This window comes from Dermacentor variabilis, chromosome 9 (assembly GCF_050947875.1).
Source record: "Dermacentor variabilis isolate Ectoservices chromosome 9, ASM5094787v1, whole genome shotgun sequence".
In the NCBI taxonomy this organism is placed as follows: Eukaryota; Metazoa; Arthropoda; class Arachnida; order Ixodida; family Ixodidae; genus Dermacentor; species Dermacentor variabilis.
This window is the reverse complement of record NC_134576.1, coordinates 132914352-132942201: the sequence shown is the minus strand read 5'-3', so window position 1 is coordinate 132942201 and position 27850 is coordinate 132914352. Positions and strand designations below refer to the sequence as shown.

The 27850-nt window shown below is 43.6% G+C and overlaps 2 protein-coding genes across 2 annotated transcripts in view; one reads left to right on the top strand and one right to left on the bottom strand.

Annotated features, from left to right (window-relative positions):
- The window catches only part of LOC142557554 (uncharacterized), a 32978-nt gene extending 11829 nt beyond the window's left edge, over positions 1-21149 (bottom strand). The window contains exons 1-8 of the mRNA XM_075669490.1: positions 20408-21149; positions 19794-19967; positions 19637-19702; positions 14640-14748; positions 11445-11731; positions 4349-4540; positions 3211-3348; positions 198-404 (exon numbers count right to left, since the gene is read on the bottom strand). Coding sequence (XP_075525605.1) covers positions 198-404; positions 3211-3348; positions 4349-4540; positions 11445-11731; positions 14640-14748; positions 19637-19702; positions 19794-19967; positions 20408-20671 — 1437 coding nt within the window. The 5' untranslated portion in view covers positions 20672-21149. The remainder of the gene's footprint in view (positions 1-197; positions 405-3210; positions 3349-4348; positions 4541-11444; positions 11732-14639; positions 14749-19636; positions 19703-19793; positions 19968-20407) is intronic.
- A 1095-nt stretch (positions 21150-22244) lies between these two features.
- Positions 22245-26327, top strand: PPP4R2r (Protein phosphatase 4 regulatory subunit 2-related protein). The gene is made up of 6 exons (XM_075670682.1): positions 22245-22417; positions 22657-22738; positions 23170-23340; positions 23860-23994; positions 24571-24788; positions 25906-26327. Exons 1-6 carry the CDS (start codon positions 22378-22380, stop codon positions 26325-26327), a joined length of 1068 nt encoding a protein of 355 aa, XP_075526797.1. The 5' UTR covers positions 22245-22377.
- Positions 26328-27850: the final 1523 nt, after the last annotated feature.

The following is a 27850-nucleotide window of genomic DNA, read 5'->3' as shown; positions in this document are numbered from 1 at the left end:
TGTCTCATGGTTCTGCTGCACCCTCCTCTCCACTTTCCTTCTTGCATCTTTCATCTGCCACTGCGCTCCATGTTCGCGTCCATCTTTGGCTATACTCGTTTGCTCAGTTATGCTGTCGCTGCTTGCCACAGGAACGGCCACATAACAACTGCGCTCTAAAACCAGGCGGTCATCTATGGCAGAGAAGGTGCTCTCACCTGCATGGAGTCAAACTGGAGGCAGGTGACTGCATCCTGATGACCGTGAAAGGTCGCCATGTGGCGACCAGTGCCCAGCTGCCAGACTCGTATGGTTCGGTCACAGGAGCCCGACACGAGCTGGTCTCCATGGTACTGCAGGCACAGTACGGCACCGGTGTGACCGACCAGTGTGCGCAGGCAACGTCCTGTCCGCATGTCCCAGACCTGTATACATTGCAAGACATTTGAAAATTGGCTGTGGCTACACAGTCAAAAAATCTTGAGAAGAAGCTTTAACTCTGGGCCAGCTCCCAATTTCCCTATTCAAATAAAGTGAAACTCGGGGTGTGCAAATATTTGAAGCTTTGGAATAATGAATCAAATATTTCCCTATTCGGCTTGGTCTTTGAATTGAAAAATCACTATTCTAAATACGAATATTTTTCTAATATTTCAAATTGGCAACTGTGCATGATCAAGCATAAAATCGCAATTAAAGTGCAGAAAGGTTTCATCCCAGCAGCCATAATAAAAAAAAAGTTACATGTAGTGGAACATGCTACGCCACACAGAGAGCCAGCCTTTTCTGACTAAATCACCATACTGTATACACTAACCTATGCAAATGAACTGCTTAACTCCCAATTCCCTATTTGTGTTTTTAATAACCAATGTTTCACTATGTGCAATACAATGACATAAACTTGCTAACGTGGATACACTAGGATGTCAAAATCGTCTTAAAATATTAATGGTTAAAAGGGCTGTTGATTATACGAACATTATTTTGTAAGTATCCCACATTTGATTTGTATTTGATTGTCTCAAAACTTGCTATGTACTTGCACACCCCTAATTAAAACGCAGGAATCCTCTCGACTGACAACTGCTAAAACGATGTGAATGAAACGTGTTGCATTTAAGAGAGAAAGCTGAACTTACTGACTGTGGGAAGCAGAATTTCTATTTATGGGCTCAACACAATATACCGGAAGGTTCAATGACTATTTTAAATGCTTTATGTATTAAAAGTACAGGGAACAGTTAATTGTGCAGACAGCACACCATTGACGTTATTCTTACATTATTAACTAGACAAGTTTATACATATGTAACAAAACACGAAGAGGGAAGAAAAGGGTAAAACCTAAGAACAGCAAGCCATGAAACACTACAAAGCATTCCTAACTATATAGCGTACAGCAACAAAATGGCAGAAGACAATAGACAGAAACTGCAACAACAAGAATACTGCCTATTGTTTTTGTATACCTAAACTCAAGTTAAGTACATAGGGAAGATGGTGTATGAGCATTTTATGGCCATAGTTAGCCCGAAAGTGTGGTATGTGCAAGGTTTCTTGTATAAATGCTGTATAACGATTTTCATTTTGTGACAGGTTCACAAATACATCTCGGAAGTGACTTTTGTCTTTGCAGTTCCTTTCATGTCTGCGTTTGTTCATGTTTCGGAAATTAATTATGTCCATTGAAAATTTAGTTTCACCACATTTATTGCACCTTCAAAATCATGAAAAGTGAACAGCTGCAGAATAATTTGCAAACGCTCAATTCTTCACCGAGTATTGTCAAGTTTACAGAATGCGGACTCCATGTGAGAGAGAACTCAATACTGGGACGCGTCAGATATGAGCACATCAACTATTTCATGTCCAGCACACTTGGAAAGCTCTTAAACAGCCACATGAAAAAATATGCCAGATGTAGGACATTGCAAAAACAATGGAAGAAGTTGTGGGGACTCTTATGCGTCCCCTGATGTTGGTTTCTCCGCATAACTCTCATGTTTCCTGTAATCTGGCTTCTCCGTGTAGCTGAGCGCTGGTGGCAGGCAGTGTGGCTGCAGATTAGCATGAGAGATGGCACGAGTGTTGCGCTGCTAACGTAACCTAATGGCGGGGTTACTCGGGTGCAAAAGGGAATATGGAAAGGGGGAATAGGGAAAAGGGGAAAGGGTGCTCTTTCACTTTGGCTTGAGGTCAGCGAGCAGTGCAGATGCTTCACACATCTGCCATCCTGCTTCGTGGGACTGCCCTGGGAACGCCTTAGGAGCAGGACACCGCAGTGGACAAACACATTCGTTCGAACGCGCCGCTGTTCACGTTACCATACATGCGAACGATTAGGCATTGGTGTACAGTGTGGGGACGAACATATGGGCACGTGTACTAGTTTATCTTTTTTAGGAGACAGCTTTTCACTAACAAATGTTATCGTTCAGCGCGGGATGCACCCTAACGTTTTGGAAGTTTCTCGAATGTTATCGATAGTTTTATCTGCTGTCTGTTGTCACTGAAGCTTGTGCAATCTGATTGCATGTGCGACGCGAATTATGTAGAACTTTCTCGAAGACAAGCGGGCACCAGCAATTACTCTTGAACCTTCAACGATACTCATGTATAAATGCAGACGCGCTTGACTGCCAGATCAGATTTTTGCCGATCGCTGGGTGTGTTTGCCGCTATCATTACGCTTTGATTGTAGCTTCTTCTTTTAGGCACAGGTTTGCCCAATAAAGAGTTAGTTTCACCATTCACAGTTTTGCTACTGTGTTCTTGACCGTCACTACCACGTGACGATATTCGCATGCTATCCGGTCATGGTGAGTTGGACTTCTTCGATTTGTCGCGCACCCATCGGCATGTTCTGTGGACAGTAATTCGACTAGCAGGCATTAGTGTATCAAAGGTGCAATAAATGCCTTTGTGATTGTTGCCCTACTGTGTTGTTCTTCCTTTGTCCTAAGACCCTGTTTGAGACCCTACAAAGTGAACCTGCTTCATGATGGCATACCGATAAAAAATACCCAGCTGTCTACATTCCAACTCGCTTTACTAAAACATTTTACACATATTATTCAAACTTGCAGCACAGGCCCAATCAGAAGTGTCTCAGGATGCATGTAACAAACATGGACATATGTGCAAAATTGTGCACACAGCACCTGAAGTAGATAAACAAGTTAGCATTTCCAAGAATTACAACGAATAGTAAAAAAACAAAGAACATGCCTTAAGAGTGCGATCGTAGGAGCCACTGACAACTTGGCGTTGATCAGCTTGGAGGCATCGCACAGTGTCTATGTGCCCAACCATGGTGCCCTTACAGGCTATGCTGGACCAGGAGTGTTCTGTACTCAAGTCCCACACCTGCAGGAGCATGTAAAGAAAAAAATGAGCCAGATGAGTGAAAGAAAAAAGACACTGTTAAAACTTCGAAGTAACAAAGTCTATGGCATGGGACCTGAGATAGATTTGGTTAAATAGAGAACTTCATTAAATTGAGAACAATTAAAACACTCATGCGAATAAGAGAACAAATATTCAAGAGCAGAAATACAAAAAATCTGTTTGCATGGACAACTGTGAAGATGTGAAGATGTTTGCATGAGACTGCACTGTGAAGATGAAAAACATTTCACTCTGGCTGCGGCCAGCTGTTGCCATCTGGTAGAGCTGATGCCAAGCTTGCAAAAACTGAAATCCTGCAATGGGCAGTTTTATAAAAGGAAAGCAGTCTGTGTCAAACTAGCATGGTAATGTCTTTAGTGAAGCAGCACATGAATAAATTTCGAGCTAACTTCTGAGCCTGACAGGTTCCCTGTTATCTGCTTTCTACAATATTTTCCCCGCAGCTTCATTAAATAGGGCAAGATGTCTGAGATTACTTCGCTGCTTCAAGTTTTCCAACATATTAAACTCTATGGGTATGTGTCAAGGGATCAAAGAACACATTAAATAAATATTTTGTACAATCAGGCTTTGTTACTGCAATAGAGACGTATATTCTTGAAGGTGCAAAAACTCTTGCACACTCTTATCACACATAAAAAGGAACTCCCCAAGGATGAAAATTGGGAAACATTTATAACACATTTTAGTTCGATAATAAAGTTGTTCTCGAAATGGCCAACCTGGTGCTGTATTTCCAGTATTTCTTTTAGGGCTTAGAAGGCTTGGCCCTTCGCTTAGCGTAAAATGTGACAAGTTAAAAGTGCAGAACTCAAAAGTTAGACTGTAAAGAGTGACACAAGGAGGACGTCAGTGCAATTGAAGTACCTCTCGCGTGAAGTCTTTCTGGCCTCTGAACAACAATAAAATGGTTGCTGAAGCTTCCGTCCTACGAGTGCTGTGAGGCTGCGCAGCATACCTTTATCGTACAGTCACTGGAGCCCGAGACTAGTCGGTTGCCGCTCAGGTGAAGGCAGCGCACCGTGCCCGAGTGACCGACGAGAGTCATCACCGACCAGGGACTATTTGTGCGCATGTTCCACACCTTGATCGTTTTGTCCGAGGAGCCACTCACAATGCGCGTGTCGTCAAACTGGACGCAGAACACGGCCTGCGTGCGAGACAAGGGCAGAGGGGCACTGTACATGTCTGAGCTTACACTGTCACTGATGTTCAAAAAGCATTTAAAGTGACGATTTCATTGTATATAACCCTGAGGTTTGGTGGAAGTTTCTCACCAAGTATGTTACTTATACAGCCAGGAATTCCGAGCGACGAATTTGTGCCGGTACAACTCTGTTCAATCATGACAAACAACAAATCATGGCAGAAAACTTCTATGTATGATGTCACCTCGTAGGTATATCTCTAAAGTATATACGTATCATGGGCGATGGAAGTACACTTCCCACCTGCTGTATGTGTGCAACAAAGCCATGGGAAGCCTTATTCCCACCATAAAATTGTGTTGCCATAAACAAACATCTCACATAAACTGTATAAAAAATTTTTAATGCAGTAATGTCCTCTGTTGCTTCAAAAATGAACCTACAGCATCTCCTGTGCTTTGAGCCAATCACAGTAATGCTGTCTGCCTGACTGTTTCATGTAGGTTGTGTTTTTAGAAGGTATGTAAAAGCTTTGCAACAATTTCCTTAGCAAAAAAAAAATAATAATAATAATAATTTATTCGGAACCTGCTGATAGTCAGTTTTGTTGTAAATACTGCGTACCGGCACTGCAGCATGAAGGTAGCAGAGAAGTGTATGCCGTAAATTTGCCAGAGCTGCATTGTGCCACTTAGTATAGAGATCCCAGCTTCGGGCAGTATCACAGAAAGTGAAGAACCGTCTTTTTTTTTTTTTTCCCTGAGGCATCCCAAGTGTTCTGAAGTTTCTAGAGTAATGTGTATGAAAATAATTTTTTTGTTTTTGGGCAGCAGCTACTGGGCAGTGAGACCAGAGTACTTCCGTAAATTTTACTTGAAAGAATCTGAAATTTTTACACAGAACACTCACAACCATGCCTTGTGTAAAAAACCATCTATGTAAACCCCATGCCGCATACGAGAAATTCGCCCATGAAAGGGGTTAATGCAATAGCTTACAATGTTCAACAGATTTTTTGATTGTCATAAATTTCTCATATATGGGCTACTACTATATGGATACCTGCCTCTGTCACACAAGGTGTATTGAATCCTTACATCTACATCATCCACATCATCAGCCTGGTTACGCCCACTGCAGGACAAAGGCCACTCCCATACTTCTCCAACTACCCCGGTCATGTGCTAATTGTGGCCATGCTGTCCCTGCAAACTTCTTAAAGGGAAGCTGAAAGGTTTTCCAGAAAAAATGAGTGAACATGTGTACATAATGGTTTTCAACCCTCCGAATTCGAATATCGTATCGAAATTGAGCGAAAGAAAGCACAAATATATTTTATTTTGACGAAAAGTACAGCAGTGAACACGCCCAGCTCGCGCGTCTCGTTTCCGCCTGTGATTGGTCGGGCGCCTCGTGACATCAACTCTAGTGACCGACCGCTGCCGCTACACATGAAGCGCGGTGCCAGGTAGTTTGGTGCTGTAATGGAAAATTAAGAGGTAATGGAAAATTTAGAGAGACTGCGTTTTTCTGAGGAGTTTGGCGTTACTCTCTACATGTACGAGCCGATTGCGAAGAGCCGGCCCCTCGAAGAAGCAAACGATGCTGGTGCGAGCAGTGCTTTCGACGCGAACGAAAGCGAAGTCTTGGGATCTCCTCATGTTGGAAATGCTCTTTGGTGAGTATGTTTTTTTCAAAGCGATCTAGTGATCTCGCCGATCTTTCGCCGATCTAGTGAGCTCGTTTCCGGTCAAACAACTGTAGTGTTGTGTTCCTGCATGCCTCCTCGTGGAACGTAAGCGGGGATGCGATCGTCGGCATTTGTGCGCTGTCCAAAGCTGTCGACAATCTACAAAGACGGTTTAAACGCGTGAAAAGCTTCCCGGTTCATGCAGTACGTGTAGTGACCTTCATCTGTGCACCATCCGCACACTACTCGTAACCGAAGTCGTAAAGGCGGCGAATTCCGTCGGCTACGTGAGACCACTCTACATACACGCAGACGCACCAACAAAGAAATGCAGGGTCGATAGAAGCAGATTACGATGGCACGCACGCAGAAACAAGCACGGTCAGGCACGGTCGCGCAGGCTGCGAAGGAAGAAAACACTAGAGTTGACGTCACAACACCGCGGTTTCCGGTCTCCGCTCGCATCGTCAGCGTCAGCAGCAGTGCGCGGAATTCGACAGGGGGCAGAGCTACAGTGCAATTTTAACCGACGATTACATCGCTCCTAATTGAAGAAAAGCCCCCAAATTTTACCTACATGGTTTATAAGGTTCCCGCATCCGTATATGAGCGTCTTATTGAATTCGACAGACTCTTCAGCTTCCCTTTAATCTCATCCGCCCACCTAAATTTGTGCCACCCCCTGCTAGCTTCCCTTCTCTTGGAATCCAGTCCGTAACCCTTAATGACCATCAGTTATCTTCCCTCCTCATTACATGCCCTGCTAATGCCCATTTATTTTTCTTGATTTCAACTAAGACGCCACTAACTCGCGTTTGTTCGCTCACCCAATCTGTCCTCTTCTTATCCCCTTAAAGTTACACCCATCATTCTTCTTTCGATAGCTCGTTGCATCGTCCTCAATTTAAGTAGAACCCTTTTCGTAAGCCTCCAGGTTCCTGCCCTGTAGGCGAGTACTGGTAAGACACAGCTGTTATACACAGCTGTGGCTTATCAGTACTCCTTAAAGGGGTCCTAAACCAACCCTTGAGCTTGGCGAAAAAAACACAGTTTGCGGATAGCATACGCTGCCGTGAACACCTCAGCCAAATTGTAGTCATGTGCAGCACGTGGAGCTTGAAAGCGGAGTGCGAAGTCACCTTTCTCTCAAGCGCTCTCTTTTTAACAGAAGCCTGCTCCTCACTCTTTTCTGGATGCCTTATTTCGTAATATAGCAGATTCCCATATGCTGCTGCTATTGGCCAATAGCTGACATCAATCAAGAAGGGTGTTTGGATCAGTACACTTCTTCCTACGGTTACTGTGTACATTTATTGACGCACTTTAAAAAACAAGATGAAGTAAGTGAAAATCTGCTTTCGAATTTTATAATAATTTCGTACTCCCGGAATAAGCTGACTATCGGCAGCAGACGCTCGGCTGCAGCTGCCTGCATAGGAATTAAACTTTGGCACCACTGCTTATCGGGTCTCGCTAATTTTGGCTTTTTTTGAACGCTCAACTAGCCTTGAACCACGTGAAACTCAAAGCCAGACCACACACACACTCACTAGCGCGCACTCACTCCTGGCCGCTCCTGGTCAGATGCCTTGGCAGACTTCACTTTGTATTGGGCTATTGATAGTGCTTCAAAATGCGCAAGTTGGATGTGGCTACTATCCGTTGGTCAACCTGCTGCAGGACAAAGCCAGTCCGCACCATGTAGCACGGCCAGACTGGAGCATGCGAGTGCCAGCACGCACTCAAGCCATGTCGTGCACAAAGCAAATGCTGCACTCACGCACTACAGTTGCACGTAGCTGTGGTCTGCTACGTAGCGTAGACACCGTGACCGCCGCTGGGTGCCATGACGAGTTCGCTGGTTGAGCACACTGGGGCTCGCAGAGGGTAAACGCATTTGGTGCGTTGTAGGTGTCAAAATAGGAAGTAGCAGCGTCTACGTGAACACCCAAAATCAAATTTGCACAGTGCGCCATGGTGACGTTCAGTAGGCAGAGCGTTGTGGGGACGCCCCGCTCCACTGTAGTCTTCACAGTGCAAGCCATTAAAGAAGGAGCGGAAGCACACTGAATGGAATCATGTGAGACCTTTGATTGCCAATAACTCCACTTCTGCTGAGCGCATTAGAGTACCTTTTGCGGCAAAGTATTTCTGAAATAGTCCATTTTAGCTTCAAATGCATTTCTCAACTTCAATAAAAAGGTTGTCTAAGGCCCCTTTACATTTATTTAGGTATGTGCCGTTCTTCTCCTTGCCATACAGATCTCACCAACAGCATCGTACATCACCTTTGTCTTCGTGGCATTGGCGTCTCACACTGCAGTGTATAAACATAAAACAGTGTGTAAACATTGTACAAGATTACATATGGCATAGTAATAAAAATGAAGGGAATTGCATGCACCCAGTTTAGCTGTGTTGCATTAAACCAGCTACTTCCCAAAAGCTTTGCTTGACATGAATTCCAACAATTGCGCTGGACCTGCTTAACTTCTTTTACCACCCACGATACTGCCCAAGACATTACCCACGATAAGTCTTGTAGTCCAGCTAAGGAAATACTGACAAATTAAGTGATACAGTGATATACATGCTGTTATTTTGAGCATCTATACTGCTGTCGGATCCAGTACTAGTCTTGTTGGCTATAAGTCCAAACAAGGTTTCGAGCCTTCTTTCCAATTCTAATTAATGTCAACAAAATTGAACAGAGCTGTATCGGATCCAACAAAAGCAAAAATGAAGAAGAAGAAAGAAATCATAAAGAACACCAACATCTCTCAGTGAAAGCAACAGGTCACAAACTCAAAAGCATGACGATGGGAAAAGAGAACATCGAGGTATTAAGCCCTTTATTTCTTTATTAGTGTACACCTGCTGAACACATCATATTGGATACTGTCTTTCCGCATATCTGAAGAAACAACGAAGCCATACTGGCTTGAACACTATACCAAGACTTCACTTTAAGAGTCGGCTATACTGTGGAGTTGGTGCCAAAAGTTCATGGGAAATTGGGTTTCCTTAAAAGTGGAGTCTCCCAGCATTTTGTGCCCCAAACAAGTAAAACTGTACAACACATTATCTTGAATGCATGTACAAGTAGAGGTTAGAAATCCGAATGCTAATCTATGTGCACATGAGGTGAAAATATTTTTGACTTTTTTTCTCAGATTTTGCAGTTTGTAAACTTTTGACATGAACTGTACACATTTTTACAGTGAAGCTGTCAGTGCGACTAAAAGCGTTCCATAATGTTATGCGCCTGTTATCACGGCTTACTGAAAAAATTATATCGCTCACAAAGTTTACATATTGAGGAAATGTGGGTAACCTTAAAAGCAATATGCAGACTAATGTTGATGTGTGTTTGTTAAATAGGGGCTAAATGAGAATAATTAATCTCTTGTTTTTGGCTTGTTTAGACGCTTCTTATGAAACACTCACAAAGTTTCCCCACAGCCTTGGAAGAACTAACAATGTCAGCAATTTCACAGTTAGAGAAAATAGACACCAAGCTATGGGTGACATGTACTGCAAGTTTCAACTGTATAGTTTAAATATTGTGTTTCAACAATAATTACTGAATACTTGTTATCAGAAAATTTTTATGCGTTATATGAGACATCTAGTTTGTTTTCCCAGGCTTCCTCAGTGAGCTATGCAATGCACGTTTTATTTAGTTGAAGTAAGAAGTATGTCATGGGTGATGTACAATAAATATTTTATCTGTATAGGTTAATTACAGTTTTTGTTCAATATCACTCATTCAAACGTTCCATAATACCATACTGTCGTAATCAGCAATGTTTCCTAGAGTCCTAAAAGAACTGTACATGACACTGAGTTCAAATATGGTGAAAATGGGGGGTATGTTAAGTGATATGTGTGGTGAAACTCATTTCTTGCTTAATTAAAAGCATTGCAAATAATTTCTGAACCCTCGTTCTCCCTCCTGTTTTTATGTATTATAAAAGGTTTGTAGTAGGTTTTCCCGGTGTCCACATTGAATGAAATGAGCCATCTTGTTTATATTTGGTGGAACTAAGGAGTTGATAGTTAGGAAAAGTTCGAAGTGTAGGGTTAATTGCAGACTTTAAAATAAATTACTTATACAAGCACTCCAGAGCTTCGCAAGTATGTTTTATGAATGGCGCAGAACTGAACATGCTGCCCTAAGGCAACTATAAATGCCACGAAAATCAAGTTTAGTGAAAATATAACATTATGGCCAATGTTCCCACAAAGTAAAATGTATGCATGAATTTCTTTGTGCAAAGAAAATTCCCTAACGAGAGCTTGAAAGTGCTATTTGCAGGCAACATTTCAAAGTATGTGTTTTAATAACTGAAATTCCTGAAACTGCTCAAAATTCTTACTGCAACTGCTCAGAAGAAACAGCTTCGCTAGGCATCGAATCGTAACTCTGTGAGGCCACACAAGTCTGAGGTCCTTTTTTTGTGTTTTGTACACTGCTTCACCTGGAATTTATGTAACACATACAACACTAGCGCTGACTCGCAACTACTTGGGAAATTGTGCATATGTGTCTAATCTGCTGTCAAACTTGTCGCTTACGGGGGCTGAAACCTTTATCAGGCTTTATGTCTTTAGACTCAGCTTACCCTCGTTTGAATGAACGAGAAATAAAATTCAATTCAATTCAATTCAAAACATCTGTGCTCACCAGGAAGCCAGAAGGTAAAAGCATGAGGGTAAATAACTGACAACTCAAAGCACTGAAAGCTTGCAGCCAGAAAAAAAATTTTTTTTTCTTGCTGTCAACTGTTTTTAGAGGACTCCCTCTTGAATCACTTTGCCACGCTTAGGTGGGTATGGCAGAGTGATGCCACTCAAGCATCAAAGTAGTGCCTAGTTGTAAATTTTAATGCGAAAGCATTACATGGCTCATGAAGCCCCGGAGATGGTACAAAAAGTCACATGGTCACAGCCGATCAACAGCAGGTGCATGCCACATGGGCCCGAGTTCCTTGAAGCACTATCAGATGGCGCTCAACTCCGCGCATCCGCGGCTTTTGCCGTGCGGGGGAGAGAAAGAAAAGAACCAGAAAGCTCGCCTTCGTGTGTAGCATTTGCCGCACGCATTTCCCAGTAAAGATAACGGTAGCATAAGCTGCAGCTTCTCTGTGCCTCACAGTTTTAAAGAATGTGCCTGTGCCAGGCCAATCAACAGTTGAGGCTGCCGCTCCACCCACCTGTGTGTGTCCGTGGAATGTGCGCACGTGGCAGCTGCCGCGGAGCCAGTTGCGCCTCAGGCGGAACCGTTGGCAAAATACAGCACGCCAGTCCACGTGGCCATCAAGACGACGCAGAAGCTGCAGCTGCTTGCGCTCAGTGGCCGAGCTCACACGCCACTGTGGCTGTGAGCACAAGCGCTGCCATAGGTAAGGGTCACGGGTAAGGTCACGCCATGCGTGGCACACCTGGGCGCAGCGCAGCAGTGACACTGGATCCAGGTATGAGAAAATGAGCAGCCGGGGACCTGCATTGACGGCACCGGGAGACACCGTTGAGCCTTTTCCAGCTAAACCACTGGCTGATTTCCACTCATATTTCATACAGAAGTAGCATTTTGCAGCGGGTTCGGTTAAGTATCACATCTACAAAGACTGCTTGCCTGTTTTGTTCACAATAAAGCCATCACCTGCATGAACACCACTAAATGTAATGCTGATTTTGCTGCAATGAAACAGTGGCGCCATCTGCCATTTATGGCGGGAGGCATGTCTCACTGTAATGACGACAGATGGCACCACCACCACAATGATCTATATCATTTTCCACTTTTTCTTTTCTCTGATCTTTATTGGCACAGATTAAGCCATGCCGTCACTATCGCCAGGATCGAGCACTTGACGCAACGTAATGATAAGAAATGAAAGTCAAATTAATTTTTACAAAATACTGTGCCCTCATTTTCGCCGGCCACACAGTTTATCAGCATTCCTTGAACGTACCAAGAGAGCACTGCGAGCCATCGCTGGACAAAAGCATAAAAATTGTTTTTTTTTGCGCTGTTTAGAGTGCCTACTTATGTACAGCGACAAGCATGGCAAAATGATAAATGAATCACAGAATTGCAGTGCTGCATCAGCACACTCACAAAATTCTGCAAGACCTGTTATTGCTACTACTCTTGTGTGCACGGTAACAGCAGAGACGGATTACTGTTGACAGCTGCATTAGAGATAGCAGTCATCTCACTGATGAAGACATAGCAAAAAACAATCTTTTGTTGTCTTTCAGGTGATACGCCACGGGCTTTTGCATTGGCTCACCCGACGGTCACTAACAGCAACACACCCTCTCATGGCAGTTGATTTCGCTCATGAAGGCAGGCAACCATGATAACGAAGTAATAAATGTAACAAAGTAAATACAGAAGTTGCATTTTATTACATTTATGCATGCTGAACACTCATAACATGCTAGGAAATGTTCCTAAGAAAGCAATTATTAGTTCTGTCTGACTTCCGCTTGCCAGAAATTGAGTAGCTTCCAACGAAATGAACTGCCAGAAGCATAAAAAGAAAAAAAGTTGCGTGCTACATTACAAAGATCATACCCGTGCTTAGTGATACAGATCAATTTCATAAACTCTGCAATAAATTGAATTAGATCCAGATTTTCAACACTCGTACACTGCACATAATAATAATAATAATAATAATAATAATAATAATAATAATAATAATAATAATAATAATAATAATAATAATAATAATAATAATAATGTTCCACAGCTGACAGGCAACACAATGGTACTTTGTAGAACAAATTAATCTAGAAAGTGAATTCTCAACAAAAGCAGCGGCCACACACCACTCACATAATTCAAGTGGTGGAGCCACCAAGACAGTGTCCTCTGCTGAGTCTTAACCAAAGGAACTCTCTACCATGAATCAAAAAAATGGAGGAGGTTCATGAAAAGGCACAGCTCATTCGTCTTTCTAGTGGATGCAAACATTATTTTTGCTTACAGAGAGAGCCAGACAAAAATGTGTATTTAAAAAAATTATTTTGTTTTACAAAGCCTTGCATGGAACTCTAAGCCTCTTCTTTCCCTCATTTTGTGTCCAACTTGTATTTTTAAGTAACAAAGTTTCATTACATCCAATTACTATAATTCTGACAGTAGTTAATCTTTGTATGATTGTGCAGCTATATCTAATTTTACTCCCTCGAAAGTTTGCTTTTTTCTTGTGACCAACTTCCAATTTTCAATGTTGAGCGCTTTGACAAAACACAAGGGAAAAAAAAAAGGATAGATACTTACTAATCAGCCCAAGTTTCTACCTTTCCGGTACAGTAACCAAGGCATTGTTATTGGCATAAAAATCTACTGAATCCATTCTAACAGCTAACTTAGTGGCCATAATGTGTTATGCTTGTTCATAAACTTTTTCCCACATGCTCTCTTTTGGTGCTAGGTATATTAAAAGTGTGTTGCCTAGTGTTTGATAGTGTTCCTTTTTAACCTATCTGCTTCTTACTAAACGTCTCTTGTAACTGCTGTTTTTCACTGAATTCTTGTTAATTTCAATATTTTTCTCACCAATATGCTGACGACTTGTGCGAACTTTGTACATGTTCATAGAGCTGTACCACTCTTATCTTGGCTGCCAAAATGCTGCCAAGAGCATTGAATGAATAAATAAATAAATAAATAAATACTAGAAAAGCCAAAGTGTTCGCACCGATATCAGCGTTTAATGAAGATATGCTTACAACCAGTATCAGATATAATGAAAGTATTTTCCCTTCGAATTCAATTTCACTGCATATAAATTTTGTGATATTCTCGTCCCTGCGTTTTTGGTAGTCAATTAATTCGCCCTTGCTCTGCAATCTCCTGCCTCCTGGTTAGCTCAGATGTTAGAGCGACCATCCCAGAAAAGCGTTGCTCCCAGGTTCAATGCCAGGGCCAGAACAAACCTTTTCTTTGACTGCAAAGCTTTATTTTTTTTAGAAACCCATATCCGAGTCGTCGTCGTCGTCGTCGTCATCATCATCACCATCATCATCCTGGTTACACCCACTGTAGGGAAAAGGCCTCTCCCATACTTCTCCAACTACCCCAGTCATGTACTAATTGTGGCCATGTTGTCCCTGCAAACTTCTTAATCTCATCCGCCCACCCAACTTTCTGCCGCCCCCTGCTACACTTTCCTTCCCTAGGAATCCAGTCCATAACCCTTAATGACCATCGGTTATCTTCCCTCCTCCTTTATTTGAGTCGAGTGGATGGCAAATTTTCCCGTCTATGCAATCTCATTAATGAAGTACAACTATCCCCAGCTGCCACCATGGATGCAGCTGCTTCCATCTTTTGGCAAAGGCTGCGCGCATTTTGTCTGGGAAGGTTGGCGAAGTGCTGCTGCCACACGTACCCTGTGGTAAGGAGCTGAGCCAGTCCTGGCAATTGTCAGGGCAGTGCTCGTGCAGAACTGGCTGGAGCAGGACGGAGAGGAGATGGTTCTGGGATTGGCCACACAAGCCCTGCACATAGCAGCGTCAAATCATCATCACCGCCACCACCACTACCACCATCATCGATCATCATCATCATCACCATTATCAGCAGCAGCAACCTGTAAAGGAAGCTTTAGCTGAAAGACAATGTAAATTATTCATGGGGCTTAATGGGACACAAAGGACAAATATTCAGTTTGTGGGAAACTGCTGCCAGGAAAGCTTTACTATTACTACCCTTTTAAGATCGGCAAGTTTATGGCACATTTGATGTAGGGCAATTCAGAGCACCCCAGGAGCATTGCAAAGCTGCATAAGGCAGCAACTGTGCTTTAGTGTGGGCACAAACAATCTGCAACAGCAATAATGAAGTTAAATTATCACAACTAGGCCTAATTGTTCCAGTAACACAAGTTCAATGCGGTCTTTATATGACCTTTGCAGCAGAGCAAGAGCACTCCTCATCACCGATTTTGGCAATTTTTGTCATGTGTACGATAACCTAAATAAACATTCTGCTTCCTGCAACATCTAGAATTTAACCTTCTCTCTAATATGCAACAGATTTCATTCAAATCGGTCCAGCAGTTGTCTAATGAGATAATTTCTGCGTTTTAGTAAATGTACTTGAATAAGGAAATCGGAGTTGGCCTCGAGTTAAACGTTCCTCTTCAGAAAGATTGTTAGCTTTAACCTTTCTCTTAAAGCGACACAGAAGGTCTGCAGCGGTGGCGTAGAGGTAGAACACCCGCCTCGCGTGCAAGAGGTCCGTGGTTCGAATCCCGGTGCCGGCAATTTTCCACCGGATTAAAAAAAAAATCCGCGTGTTGATAAAATTGCACAAACAGGCCTGGAGTGTGGCCTGATCCCGGTGACCAGAACCGGTAAAGCACTCCCTCACCAGAGCAGGATTGGCCACCCTGGTGCAGTACTTGGCCACAACCTCCTATATGAACACAACAATCAAACCCCGGCCCTCAGTCCCCAGCAGCTGCGAAGCAACTGACCACGGCGGCGGTCAGACCTGCGACGCAGCAGAGGGTGCTAAGAATCACTGGCTCCGGACAGGCCGCCATTGGAATATGAACCTGGCAACGTTTAACGCTAGAACGTTATCTAGTGAGGCGAGTCTAGCAGTGCCATTGGAGGAATTAGAGGGCAGTAAATGGGATATAATAGGGCTCAGTGAAGTTAGGAGGCCAAAAGAAGCATATACAGTGCTAAAAAGCGGGCACGTCCTGTGCTACCGGGGCTTAGCGGAGAGAAGAGAACTGGGAGTCGGATTCCTGATTAATAAGAATATAGCTGGTAACATACAGGAATTCTATAGCATTAACGAGAGGGTGGCAGGTCTTGTTGTGAAACTTAATAAGAGGTACAAAATGAAGATTGTACAGGTCTACGCCCCTACATCCAGTCATGATGACCAGGAAGTCGAAAGCTTCTATGAAAACGTGGAATCGGCGATGGGTAGAGTGAAAACAAAATACACTATACTAATGGGCGACTTTAATGCCAAGAAGCAGGCTGGAGACAAGGTAGTGGGGGAATATGGCATAGGCACTAGGAATAGCACGGGAGAGTTATTAGTAGAGTTTGCGGAACAGAATAATATGAGGATAATGAATACCTTCTTCCAGAAGCGGGACAGCCGAAAGTGGACCTGGAGGAGCCCGAACGGCGAGACTAGAAATGAAATAGACCTCATACTCTGCGCTAACCCTGGTATCATAAAAGATGTGAACGTGCTCAGCAAGGTGCGCTGCAGTGACCATAGGATGGTAAGAACTCGAATTAGCCTAGACCTGAGGAGGGAACGGAAGAAACTGGTACATAAGAAGCCGATTAATGAGTTAGCGGCAAGAGGGAAAATAGAGGAATTCCAGATCAAGCTACAGAACAGGTATTCGGTTTTAACTCCGGAAGAGGACCTTAGTGTTGAAGCAATGAATGACAATCTTGTGGGCATCATTAAGGAGTGTGCAATGGAAGTTGGTGGTAACTCCATTAGGCAGGATACCAGCAAACTATCGCAGCAGACGAAAGATCTGATCAAGAAACGCCAATGAATGAAAGCATCTAACCCTACCGCTAGAATAGAACTGGCAGAACTTTCGAAGTTAATCAACAAGCGTAAGACAGCTGACATAAGGAAGTATAATATGGATAGAATTGAACATGCTCTCAGGAACGGAGGAAGCCTAAAAACAGTGAAGAAGAAACTAGTAATTGGCAAGAATCAGATGTATGCGTTAAGAGACAAAGCCAGCAATATCATTACTAATATGGATGAGATAGCTCAAGTGGCTGAGGATTTCTATAGAGACTTATACAGTACCAGTGGCACCCTCGACAATAATGGAAGAAAAATTAGTCCAGAGGAATTCGAAATCCCAAAGGTAACGCCAGAAGAAGTAAAGAAAGCCTTGGGAGATATGCAAAGGGGGAAGGCAGCTGGGGAGGATCAGGTAACAACAGATTTGTTGAAGGATGGTGGACAGATTGTTCTAGAGAAACTGGCCACCTTGTATACACAATGCCTCATGACCTCGAGCGTACCGGAACCTTGGAAGAACGCTAACATAATCCTAATCAATAATAGAGGGGACACCAAAGACTTGAAAAATTATAGACCGATCAGCTTACTGTCCGTTGCCTACAAACTATTTACTAAGGTAATTGCAAATAGAATCAGGAACACCTTAGACTTCTGTCAAGCAAAGGACCAGGCAGGATTCCGTAAAGGCTACTCAACAATAGATCATATTCACACTATCAATCAGGTGATAGAGAAATGTGCGGAATATAACCAACCCTTATATATAGCTTTCATTGATTACGAGAAAGCGTTTGATTCTGTCGAAACCTCAGCAGTCACAGAGGCATTACGGAATCAGGGTGTAGACGAGCCGTATGTAAAAATACTGAAAGATATCTATAGCGGCTCCACAGCCACCGTAGTCCTCCATAAAGCAAGCAACAAAATCACAATAAAGAAAGGCGTCAGGCAGGGAGATACGATATCTCCAATCCTATTCACAGCGTGTTTACAGGAGGTATTCAGAGACCTGGAATGGGAAGAATTGGGGATAAAAGTTAATGGAGAATACCTCAGTAACTTGCAATTCACTGATGATATTGCCTTGCTTAGTAACTCAGGGGACCAATTGCAATGCATGCTCACTGACCTGGAGAGGCAAAGCAGAAGAGTGGGTCCAAAAATTAATCTGCAGAAAACTAAAGTAATGCTTAACAGTCTCGGAAGAGAACAGCAATTTACGATAGGCAGCGAGGCACTGGAAGTCGTAAGGGAATACATCTACTTAGGGCAGGTAGTGACGGCGGATCCGGATAATGAGACGGAAATAATCAGAAGAATAAGAATAGTCTGGGGTGCGTTTGGCAGGCATTCTCAGATCATGAACAGCAGGTTGCCATTATCCCTCAAGAGAAAAGTATATAATAGCTGTGTCTTACCAGTACTCACGTACGGGGCAGAAACTTGGAGGCTTACGAAAAGGGTTCTACTCAAATTGAGGACGACGCAACGAGCTATGGAAAGAAGAATGATAAGTGTAACGTTAAGGGATAAGAAAAAAGCAGATTGGGTGAGGGAACAAACGCGAGTTAATGACATCTTAGTTGAAATCAAGAAAAAGAAATGGGCATGGGCAGGACATGTAATGAGGAGGGAAGATCACCGATGGTCATTAAGGGTTACGGACTGGATCCCAAGGGAAGGGAAGCGTAGCAGGGGGCGGCAGAAAGTTAGGTGGGCGGATGAGATTAAGAAGTTTGCAGGCATGGCATGGCCACAATTAGTACATGACCGCGGTTGTTGGAGAGGTATGGGAGACGCCTTTGCCCTGCAGTGGGCGTAACCAGGCTGATGATGATGATGAAGAAGAAAAAAATTACTTCACCTGTGCTAGTACACTGCAATTTTACAATACCAAGAATGACACTCTTACTGTGAGAGTGGTAAGAGTGGCACTTGATAAGCAAAAAAAAGTGCAAAAACAGAAAGACAAGTGGGGACACAGCCTTGAAGTTCTCACACCAGGTCACCGCGACGTCATGGGTTTTGACAACGTCTGCTAGGGCCTAGGTAACTCTTTATCCGTAAGAACATACTACATATTGTGTTCTAAAGGGGCGAAGGACTGAAGACAAGTTCCTGGAACTTCTACCGATTTGACGTGTCCGAAAAATGAAAATAAAAAAAAACATTTGAAATCCTTGCCATCACCTTGACATAATGGCATAGAGGTTTCACCACGAAATTTAGACAACGAAAATATAACTTTTGCTTTTTGTTTGAATATTCAAGCTGCTAATGTGAAATTAATGATGATAGAATTTTCAATGAATATTTTATCAGTCTAAACTGATTGAGTGCTTCTCTTTCGTGTCCCGTTAAGAGAAATCTTTAGCCTGCTTTAGAAGCTTTCGTCTTAAAGGAAGGTGTAGGCCAGAGTTAACTACAGGTCCTTTATTCATGTGCACTTAGTCGCATGTAGTAAATTTTTGACACCGAAGGGCACACAGATTCTTTATTGACAACTGGTTATGAAATTTGGTCCTGAAATTTCACTCTCATCGTGCATAAGTTTTACTTCAGAAGTAGACTAGCAAATCTACAGAGTCATTTAGCAAATTAGTGACGTGCAACAATGTGACAGATTGTAAAGTTTTCCTAGATGTTCTGATAAAGCTCGAACAGAAGTGTTCACATGGGTCATAATTGATTTTGCATTATCTGGCTATCTTTGCTTGATTAATGACTGTATTTGTACTTACTCCCGGATTAATACATTCTAGTACTTTACACAAGTTGGGGTAACTCGGGCGATTCTATATATCTTGTTTGTAGCTTTAAAGAAAAAAAGGGCACAGCTGCCATGGGGACACTTACCAAAAGTGCTTTCAATGTGGCATTCTTCTGATCATCAGTGAATGTGCTGAACCAATCTTTTATGGCCTAGAAAAATGGAATGTTAAAGCTTGTTAGTAATGGTGAAATGCAGTTAGATACTTTTGAAAGTTTGATGTGTACAATAGCACAGGCTTACATCCAGGCGTGACTTGAAGTCCGAAGGGCCAACTACTTCGGACGACTGTCTGCTCAGCAACGGTGTTGTGTGGGCATCTGACGTAACCTTGGGCTGGTATGGCCGGAACTTGAAGTTTCGCGGTAAACTATGGCACTTGCGGGGTACTTGCACCTTTTGGAATGCCGGGAGCACCTGTCAGGTGTAAACAAACATCCTCCAGATATAGAAATCTAGAGGAAGTGCAACAAAATATTTTGCCAGGCGTGAAAAATGAAAAGGTTTCAACGGAGATTCGACACTGCAATGCATAAGTAACACAGAAAGCAAGGAAAATTAAGCGATTTTAGTTAAGACACGTTGACCGGATAAATGAAATGCGGTCTGCACCTTAGGTGTGCATGCACCGCACTTCTGTTCCACCAATCAAGTTTTACCGAAGACATCGCGTAGACGCGGTCGGTTAGATGGAGTGTTCATCCCACGCTGAAAACAAATACGCCATCGCGTTGCTCCGCTGTTTTTGTTGTGCACCACGTACACGCATTACCATCGTATAGTTATCGTAGCTTGCCTTCTTCCAACTATGTACAAACGCTACGCTACGATATTTCGAATCACAAGTTTGGAAGTACCTGCTCGACAGTAGTCTTGCTTGCAGAGGTATGCGAGGAACATATGATGTGGGGATACCCGTTGGAAACCAAGTCCGCGACACTCTTGTGATGTCCGCTGGCGGTGAGCAGTCGGCAAGGCTGCCAGCCGGGCTCCGCCGCGCCGGTAAACGGCGAGCTGTCACCGCGGGCATCCCTCATGCTGGACGGTGTCTCGCAGAGCGGGCAATCGAGCCGTTTTGCGCCAGAGTCATCGCTCGTGCCAGCGTAGGAGCGAAGCTCCATCGACGGCGAGCCTTTACCACGGCCGCCCTACCGATGCAGGGACGACGCACGCAAGCTGCAACACGGGTCTGCGCAGACCACAGCTGCTGCTGACCGCTGCGACGTCCGAGGCGGCGTCTTGGGCTGTCTCTTTGCTCTTGCCACGGCGCGTACAATCGGCAATCCCATTCTCTTCCGACGCATCAAGAAGCGGATGCGGTGACAACAAGCGATCTCTCCCTTTCCACTTTTCTCCCCTTCTCTCTTGCAAACCGCAGCAGTGAGCTAAACCATTAATCCTAAAGTGATTGCGGCCGCGGCGCCTATTAGCGCACAAATCTGGAGCTCTGCTTGTTTTCCGCAAATTGGATCACTAGCGTACGCACAGACCGTACGAAACGCCGAAACGCGCAGCCACCGGCGATCGCGCGCACGGGAGCTACAAGTCACGGCTCATGCAGCAAAAGAAACAGCTGCCACAGACACATACATATATATATGTATAAAATGACATAGTCTGCTACAAAACGAATAAAACTATAAATAATGCCACAAGTGGCGCTGCAAACGCTTCCACTACTTTAACTGCACGTGCGCGGTTGCGAGTTTGCACTACTATTTCCTTATTATGACATGCAACATCGAACGTCTGTATGCGTCTGGGCGATATCCAAATGATCTGAAGTGCAAAGGAACAGTAATGATTGTATCAAATCAACAACACTATTTTAGAAATGCATGACCACCCCACCGAAAATGCATCCACCCAGTGTTCTATTAAATTTCGCACAGGTGCTAGAATGGCAAATTAAGGAATATCAATGCGCCCGAACAAAGTGAACTCTATAGAATCTAGGGGCGCTGCGAGCGTTAGCTCGGAAATGTTGGACGGATTTTTTAATATCTTGGGTGAGGGACGATGTGATCTTGTTTACGTTGTCATAATAAGAGACTGCAATAAAAGTGTTCATAAAAAAAAAGACCGAATTAAAGCATTCACTGGTTATATCAGAAGCTCAAGATGTTTTGATTATTCGAATTCCTTGGAGAAAAGTGAGCTGCTGGGCAGGGTATTTAGGGGCAATTTGCAACATACGAAGTGCATAGACGGTATGGATGGTGGATAGCTCACGCATGAATGAAGCCGTGTTGATCGCCTTATAGCGATCACATTCATCAGATCGGTCTAATTTTTTTTTCAGAATTTTTTTTTTTTTTGCACTTGACAACAGTTCTTCTGTGAGCGCGAGCCTTACTGGCGAGGTAATCGCAAGATTAGTTTTCCGAGCACTACGCTGCTTCTCTTGCTGTGTGGGCATACCAGAGTTTCCTATATATATATATATTAGGGAACTCTATGGGGCGTGCCAGCCGTGATACTTACAACAACCCTCCAACAAAACGCTGCGAACGCTAAAGCCCCAAAAGTGTGTGTGATTCTCAGTGCTTTTTGACTGGCCTACTTTCTGTCGTATGCCTTGTTCAGTCCGGCCTCGAAAACCTCAAACCAAACATAGAGCCTCAAAAGGCACTCCGACTTCGCTTATCGTCACCAGGGGCAGCAGCCGCCACAAAGTGACGTCACGACAACTGTGCGGCAGCCATATTTTTTGTTGTCGTCAGGAGGGTCCCAGCTGCCGGCAGTGTGTGTATGCGTGCATGTGCGTGTGCTTCTCCGTGGACCTGGAAGCTTGCACTGTTGCGAGAAAACTGAACTCTGCTGCAAAATGAACAGCAGCAAAGAGGCTCTTTTAGACGAGCTCACTGGTAAGTGTGGCGCGGCGGGCCCCCGTTCGCAGTTGGCCTCGCTGTAACCGGAGGCTGTCATTTCCATGTTTGCTGTGCTTACACTGGGCTTTTGCGTTTTGGCGTCGATGACCCACTGTGTCCTCAAGCCGAGTTCATCGGCTGCGCCACACTCGCACTGGCCCGCGCCCGATGTCACTCAACTTTCCTTTCGGTCGTGTTCCTGTCATCCTTAATCTCACGCTTCCCTTGCTTGACAGATTTCGTGAGCCAAAAGCCCGCTGAAATTCCTTCGGTCCTCGACGAGTACCTGGGCCACATCGCGAAGACTGGCGACACTCTGTAAGTGCAGGCTTTTCGCACTGGTTGGCCTTCAACGGTATCGAGTGTTTTACGATGGAATAGATATCGTTCCCGTAGAGCTCGCCGATTTCTTTTGCATAGTGTTGCTAGTCGCTGTTACAACTTCTAGTGCAGTCTACATCACTGCCAAGGGTAGCATTCGTAAAGTTAGGTTGACTCGTCGTGATGCAATAGCTCGGTGTCATCTAATCGCAGTTTTGCGCTGGAAGTGCTTTTGAAGTAACTCCGGCAACTGCAGGTTTGGTTGGACGTTTTGTTTTGCTTGGGTTCATCATAACAGCCTGTGGTGCCAATGGCGATTATGAATGCTGCCTCTAGTTGTAGCGGAGGTACGGGAGGAGCGGTTTGTTTCCCGCGCGCAATGCAGCTGGCAGCCTGCATGTCACAGGGTCGCTCTGGCTTTCCTTCAGGTTCCCATGGCACAAGTTGAAGCCGCTGCTATGTCGAAAGCTGGAACTTGTCATGAACGAATTCCACAAGGTTTCGCCAACAGACGACTTACCGGCCTTACCCAACGTGGAGGTGTTCAAGTACGAGGAAATGAAAGAAAAGGTCCTGGAGGCCGTCAACTGCTTCAACAGGTGGGTTAACATTCAATGCTCCCGTCTGCAACATATATGTCAGTTGCTACCAAAACCTTGTTCATTGTGGTGTGGTAGCACTTTGAATTTTGTATGTCCTTCAGTTGATATCATGTGCAATATTTGACACTGTTATTATTGCTGCCATTGTTTGCACTCTTTTTGGAAGTAAAAAAAATTGTCACCCGCTCTATCATAGCACGAAGTTACGAAAGAACCCCATACAGGTTTTTCAGAAGGCAAGCTTTGCAACTAAAAAAAAAGAATTCGTCCTGGTCCTGAAATTGGAACCAAGACTAAGGTCCCTCTGGGACAGTCCCTCTACCATCTGAGCTAGCGAGTAGGCTAGCATGTTGCAGGGTGGAGCTGAATTAATTGACAAGTTGACACTTGCCCAATGACAATCTTTACTTTTGCGAATCTTCCTCCACCTTGTCGACTTCCTCAGAACTGATTTGGTATATTTTTTCTGAGGATATGTTCTATTCAGTGCATTTTTTCCCCTGTGTTTTACTGCAGCGCACCATTCACCATCCAGCGGTTGTGTGAGCTTGTGGTCGATCCTAGGAAGCACTACAAGCGCACAGACAAGTTTATGCGTGGCCTTGAGAAGAATGTCCTGGTTGTGAGCACAATTGAACCAAAGTCTCTCGCGTAAGTTCACTTTCTGAAAGGCTTGCCCCCAGTTAATATTCATTAGCAGCATTATTACTCCTGGGCAGGCATGGCAGCACTCTCCAAGTTGAAGCATGAAGTTCAGGAAATGTTGGGAGTCTTTTGCATTAAGCCTCAGAGGGAGCTTTAAGAACATCATTTAAGAATTGTGAAATCATGCCGACGGAATGTGGAAAATGATCCCATACAGGCCTTGTGGCATCCTGATGTGAAATTTTAAAGCTAAGCTGTCTTCATTATATTTCTCTGTAGATTGTTTCCTATTGCATATAGAAATCACATGTAGCCTAAGCATATTTTACTCGAAAGATAACACAGCTGGTTGGCACTGAAGGTGAACAACAATGGTTCAGGAAAAACTACAACACGCTGCCTGTCATTGCCTTACTTATTGTAAATGCAAGCACTTTCTTTTTTGTAATTAATGTTAATACTATATTGTTTTAACTGTCAGGCCACTCTTCAGCCTCATCATCTTGCAATTGACATTCTGAGAAGCCTTTTTGTTGTTGTAATGCCATAGCTAGAGCTTTTCCTTCTCTGAACTAATTACAGTGCACTACAGCAAGCTAATGCTGCTGCAATGCCCATGGTCAACGGCATTCCTGGAGTGGAAGATGGTGGAATCAATGGCCATTTTGCTGACACCACAGAGGACTCGCTTAATCGCATGGATGGTGAAAATGGCCACTGTGAAGATGAGGGCATCTGTGCCGATGACCCAGGTACCAACGTTGAGGTTCCATCTTCTGTTGCTGACGACGCAAGCTTGGGTGTGTATGAGCACTTCGCATGGCATTTGCGCTTTATCTCGCCTGGTTCACTGCACGCGAGACTTCCAGTAGTTTTTCTGTACTTCTAGCTGAAGCATAGAAATGCCCTTTGCTTGCATTACCTGATTCTTATTCATGAGTGCATCTCTTTATTTAAGAAGATGGGCCGGAAATTCCTGTGTGCGTTAGTCTGATACACAACCATGTTCGTGGCATGCACAACCACCAGCCGTCCGAGCCAGAGTCATCACAAGATGACAGAACAACTCTTTGCATTGATATAGTGCTGCTTTCATTACTAAAGGCCTAAAAGACAGTTATTTACACGCTAAGCTGGCAGCAACAGATCCACATCATGTCTGTTTGGCATTCCAGAGAATTGCATGTTCACACGGCTAGCTGGCAAAGTGGTTGGTCCACTTCTTGTGAGCGATTTTCGTGGAGTCATTAAGGAAATGCGGGCTATAGAACACAATTCACCGCACAGAGGCTGTGATGTTTGCCATAGGTAGTGATAGAGGGCTGTCTAACAGTAGCAAAGACACACATTCATTGTGAATAAATTTACATTTTGTGATAGCAAATTCTGCAGTCATACTTTCTTTTACCGCAAAAACTGGAGGCATACTACTTTCGGGCTACTACTTACTACTACTATAATCGGGTAAATGTCTATTCATTTAATGCCGAAACTGTAAAAGCGCACAAAGACGCGAACTAGAAGAGTGGACAGGACGAGGTGCTGGGACAAGGCACACTGTCTTCGTTCTCGTCTTTGTGTACTTTTACAGTTTCATGATGCAAGTAAACAAACTAGAGCAGTTATCCATTCTGTTACATTGTTATGTGGCACATTTTGTAACATTGTGATGTGCAGAACACATGCTGTATCACTAGAGGGGTTGATAAATGTGTCGTTAGCTGCTACTTAGTCTTCATTACTAGCTTGAATCCTGGCAGCAGCAGACTAAGGAGAAAATGTGCAGTCTGTGTATTAATATGCTAGTTTTCATGTAGACCAGTAATTCAGGAATGTAGTAAAGATATGTTGTGACGTCTCACTAATGGAGCTGAATTAAAAAAAAAAAATACATTATTTTTTTCGCTCTCTGTTTAGGTGAAGCACCGCAGCCAGTTACAGAAGAAGTTGTTGAAGAGCAAGAACTTGAGCCATCAGGTTCCACCGAGCAGACCAATGCAGAGTCGTCAGAAGGCGATAAGGAAGAAGATGTTGAACCTTCAGCCCCAGTGGAACAAGCTGAAACTGAGAAAGGAGCAGAGCCACAACCTGCAGAAGAAGTCGCAGTGGAGGCACCAATAGAAAGCATAGAGTCTGAACCATCTACCAGCGACGAGGAGCCCGTTACACACACCAAAGAGCCTGTGAAGGAAGCACCATCAGGAGAAAGCACGTGTGATAAAGATGCAACCGAAGAGGTTGCTGAAGCACCCAGTGAAAGTGGTGCTGAAGATGTGTCTGGCACTCGGGAAGAGCCAGCATCTGATGCTCCAGCGAAAGGCGAGGGTTCTTTTTTTTAACCAAAAAATGTTTCACCTTTTTAAAATTTATTTATAGGAACATTTTTATCAAACTTGCATTGCTTATGTATTTTGGCAAACTGATTTCAAATATGCAATTAATTTTTCTGTGCAATAAGTAGTTTCTTAAAATTTATGCTTTTTTTGTGGGCTAGTTTGGAGGTGAGCTTAGTGAAATATTTGTTGTTATGAAGGAGACTGGCATATCGAAATGACGTGAGTGATCAGATGTTGCAGTGCCTACAATAACAAATGCTGTAGACTGATTTGTGCCAGAGCTATAGCACGTCAAGTTTTTATGGTAAGAACACCCATAGTAAAACACAGGACAAATTATTGCTTTTTGAAAATTTCTGTAATAATATTTGTTCATGTGACTGGCCTACTGCACTCTTTAATTGTCTGTCTTCCTAATTATTGCAAATAGGATAAGTAGAATCGGAGATATTACTCCATAATTGTGACACCATCAGATATGCTGGTTTGAGAAAAAAATGAGTAAAGACATTTCACAACATGTTTGTGGTGATTATGGCAAAAGCCAGATCTACCCAGGATGATTCTGGGGTTCGACCAAGCAAAAATAGATGCTCTACACCAATCTCGAGTTAAGGAACGCGAAAAAATGTTCGGGCTGATTTTCGGCTCCAATGAGCAGTGACTCCATTTAAGTGCAGTGCCTGAGTAAACTTCTTTGGCGACCGTTACATGGCCCTGGGCATGCCTGTGATAATTTGTGAGTGTTAAACTTCCGTAGACTGGTTGCATCATCTGCTCGATAGTTAAACCAACATTTTATAGTAGGTTTTGCTTTTACGCGACAGATAGCTTGACAATATTCATCGGCTGTCGGTGTTGCTCATGTCTCTTGTTTTACGACATGAAAAACCGGCGCAAGAAGCCCACACATTCTTTTAGCGATGCAGAAATTCTAGCTATTTGTCACCTGGAAATTTTTAATCAAAATCTCTGTTTGAGCTAGTTGATGGGTCATAAGCCAAACAAATTCATGGCACAAACTAGATGAGGACAAAAAGCACGTCAGGACTGGCGCGGCAGGACAGAACATGGCGCCCATCTTGGCGTTGTGTTCTTTGTCCTCGTCTAGTTCTTGCCTTGCAATTTTTTTTTTAATTCGAGAACTTCTTTAGAAGACTTTGGTGTTGATTGCGGGGTGTCTTCAAAGGACAATGCCGAAGAGGTCATGTCTCTTCAAGATCGCTGATTATCCTACTTTAAATTAATTATGAGTCCTAATTTTTGTTTGGTTTCTCAAATAAAAATTTTGTAATATGTTTCCCAACATATTGCCAACTAATAGCATTTGAATTTAAAGCCTGCTAATGTGTTAGACACAACAGATCCCATCAGGTCCTTCCGCATTTTCACATTGCCCTTTTTAGTTTCCCCAGAGTTTAGACATCCGGCTCACACTTTCTGTTGGTAACTGCTGATGCTGGAAAGATACACTCTGAAATTTTGTGTGCTACCCTGACACAGTTCTGTACTAGTCACTTTAAGCA

Bases quoted from the DNA above. Each gene is read 5' to 3' on its own strand.
- PPP4R2r (XM_075670682.1), top strand. From the start codon at position 22,378: ATGAACAGCAGCAAAGAGGCTCTTTTAGACGAGCTCACTG. The intron at 22,418-22,656 runs GTAAGTGTGGCG...CTTGCTTGACAG, and splicing joins TCTTTTAGACGAGCTCACTG to ATTTCGTGAGCCAAAAGCCC. The intron at 22,739-23,169 runs GTAAGTGCAGGC...GCTTTCCTTCAG, and splicing joins GCGAAGACTGGCGACACTCT to GTTCCCATGGCACAAGTTGA.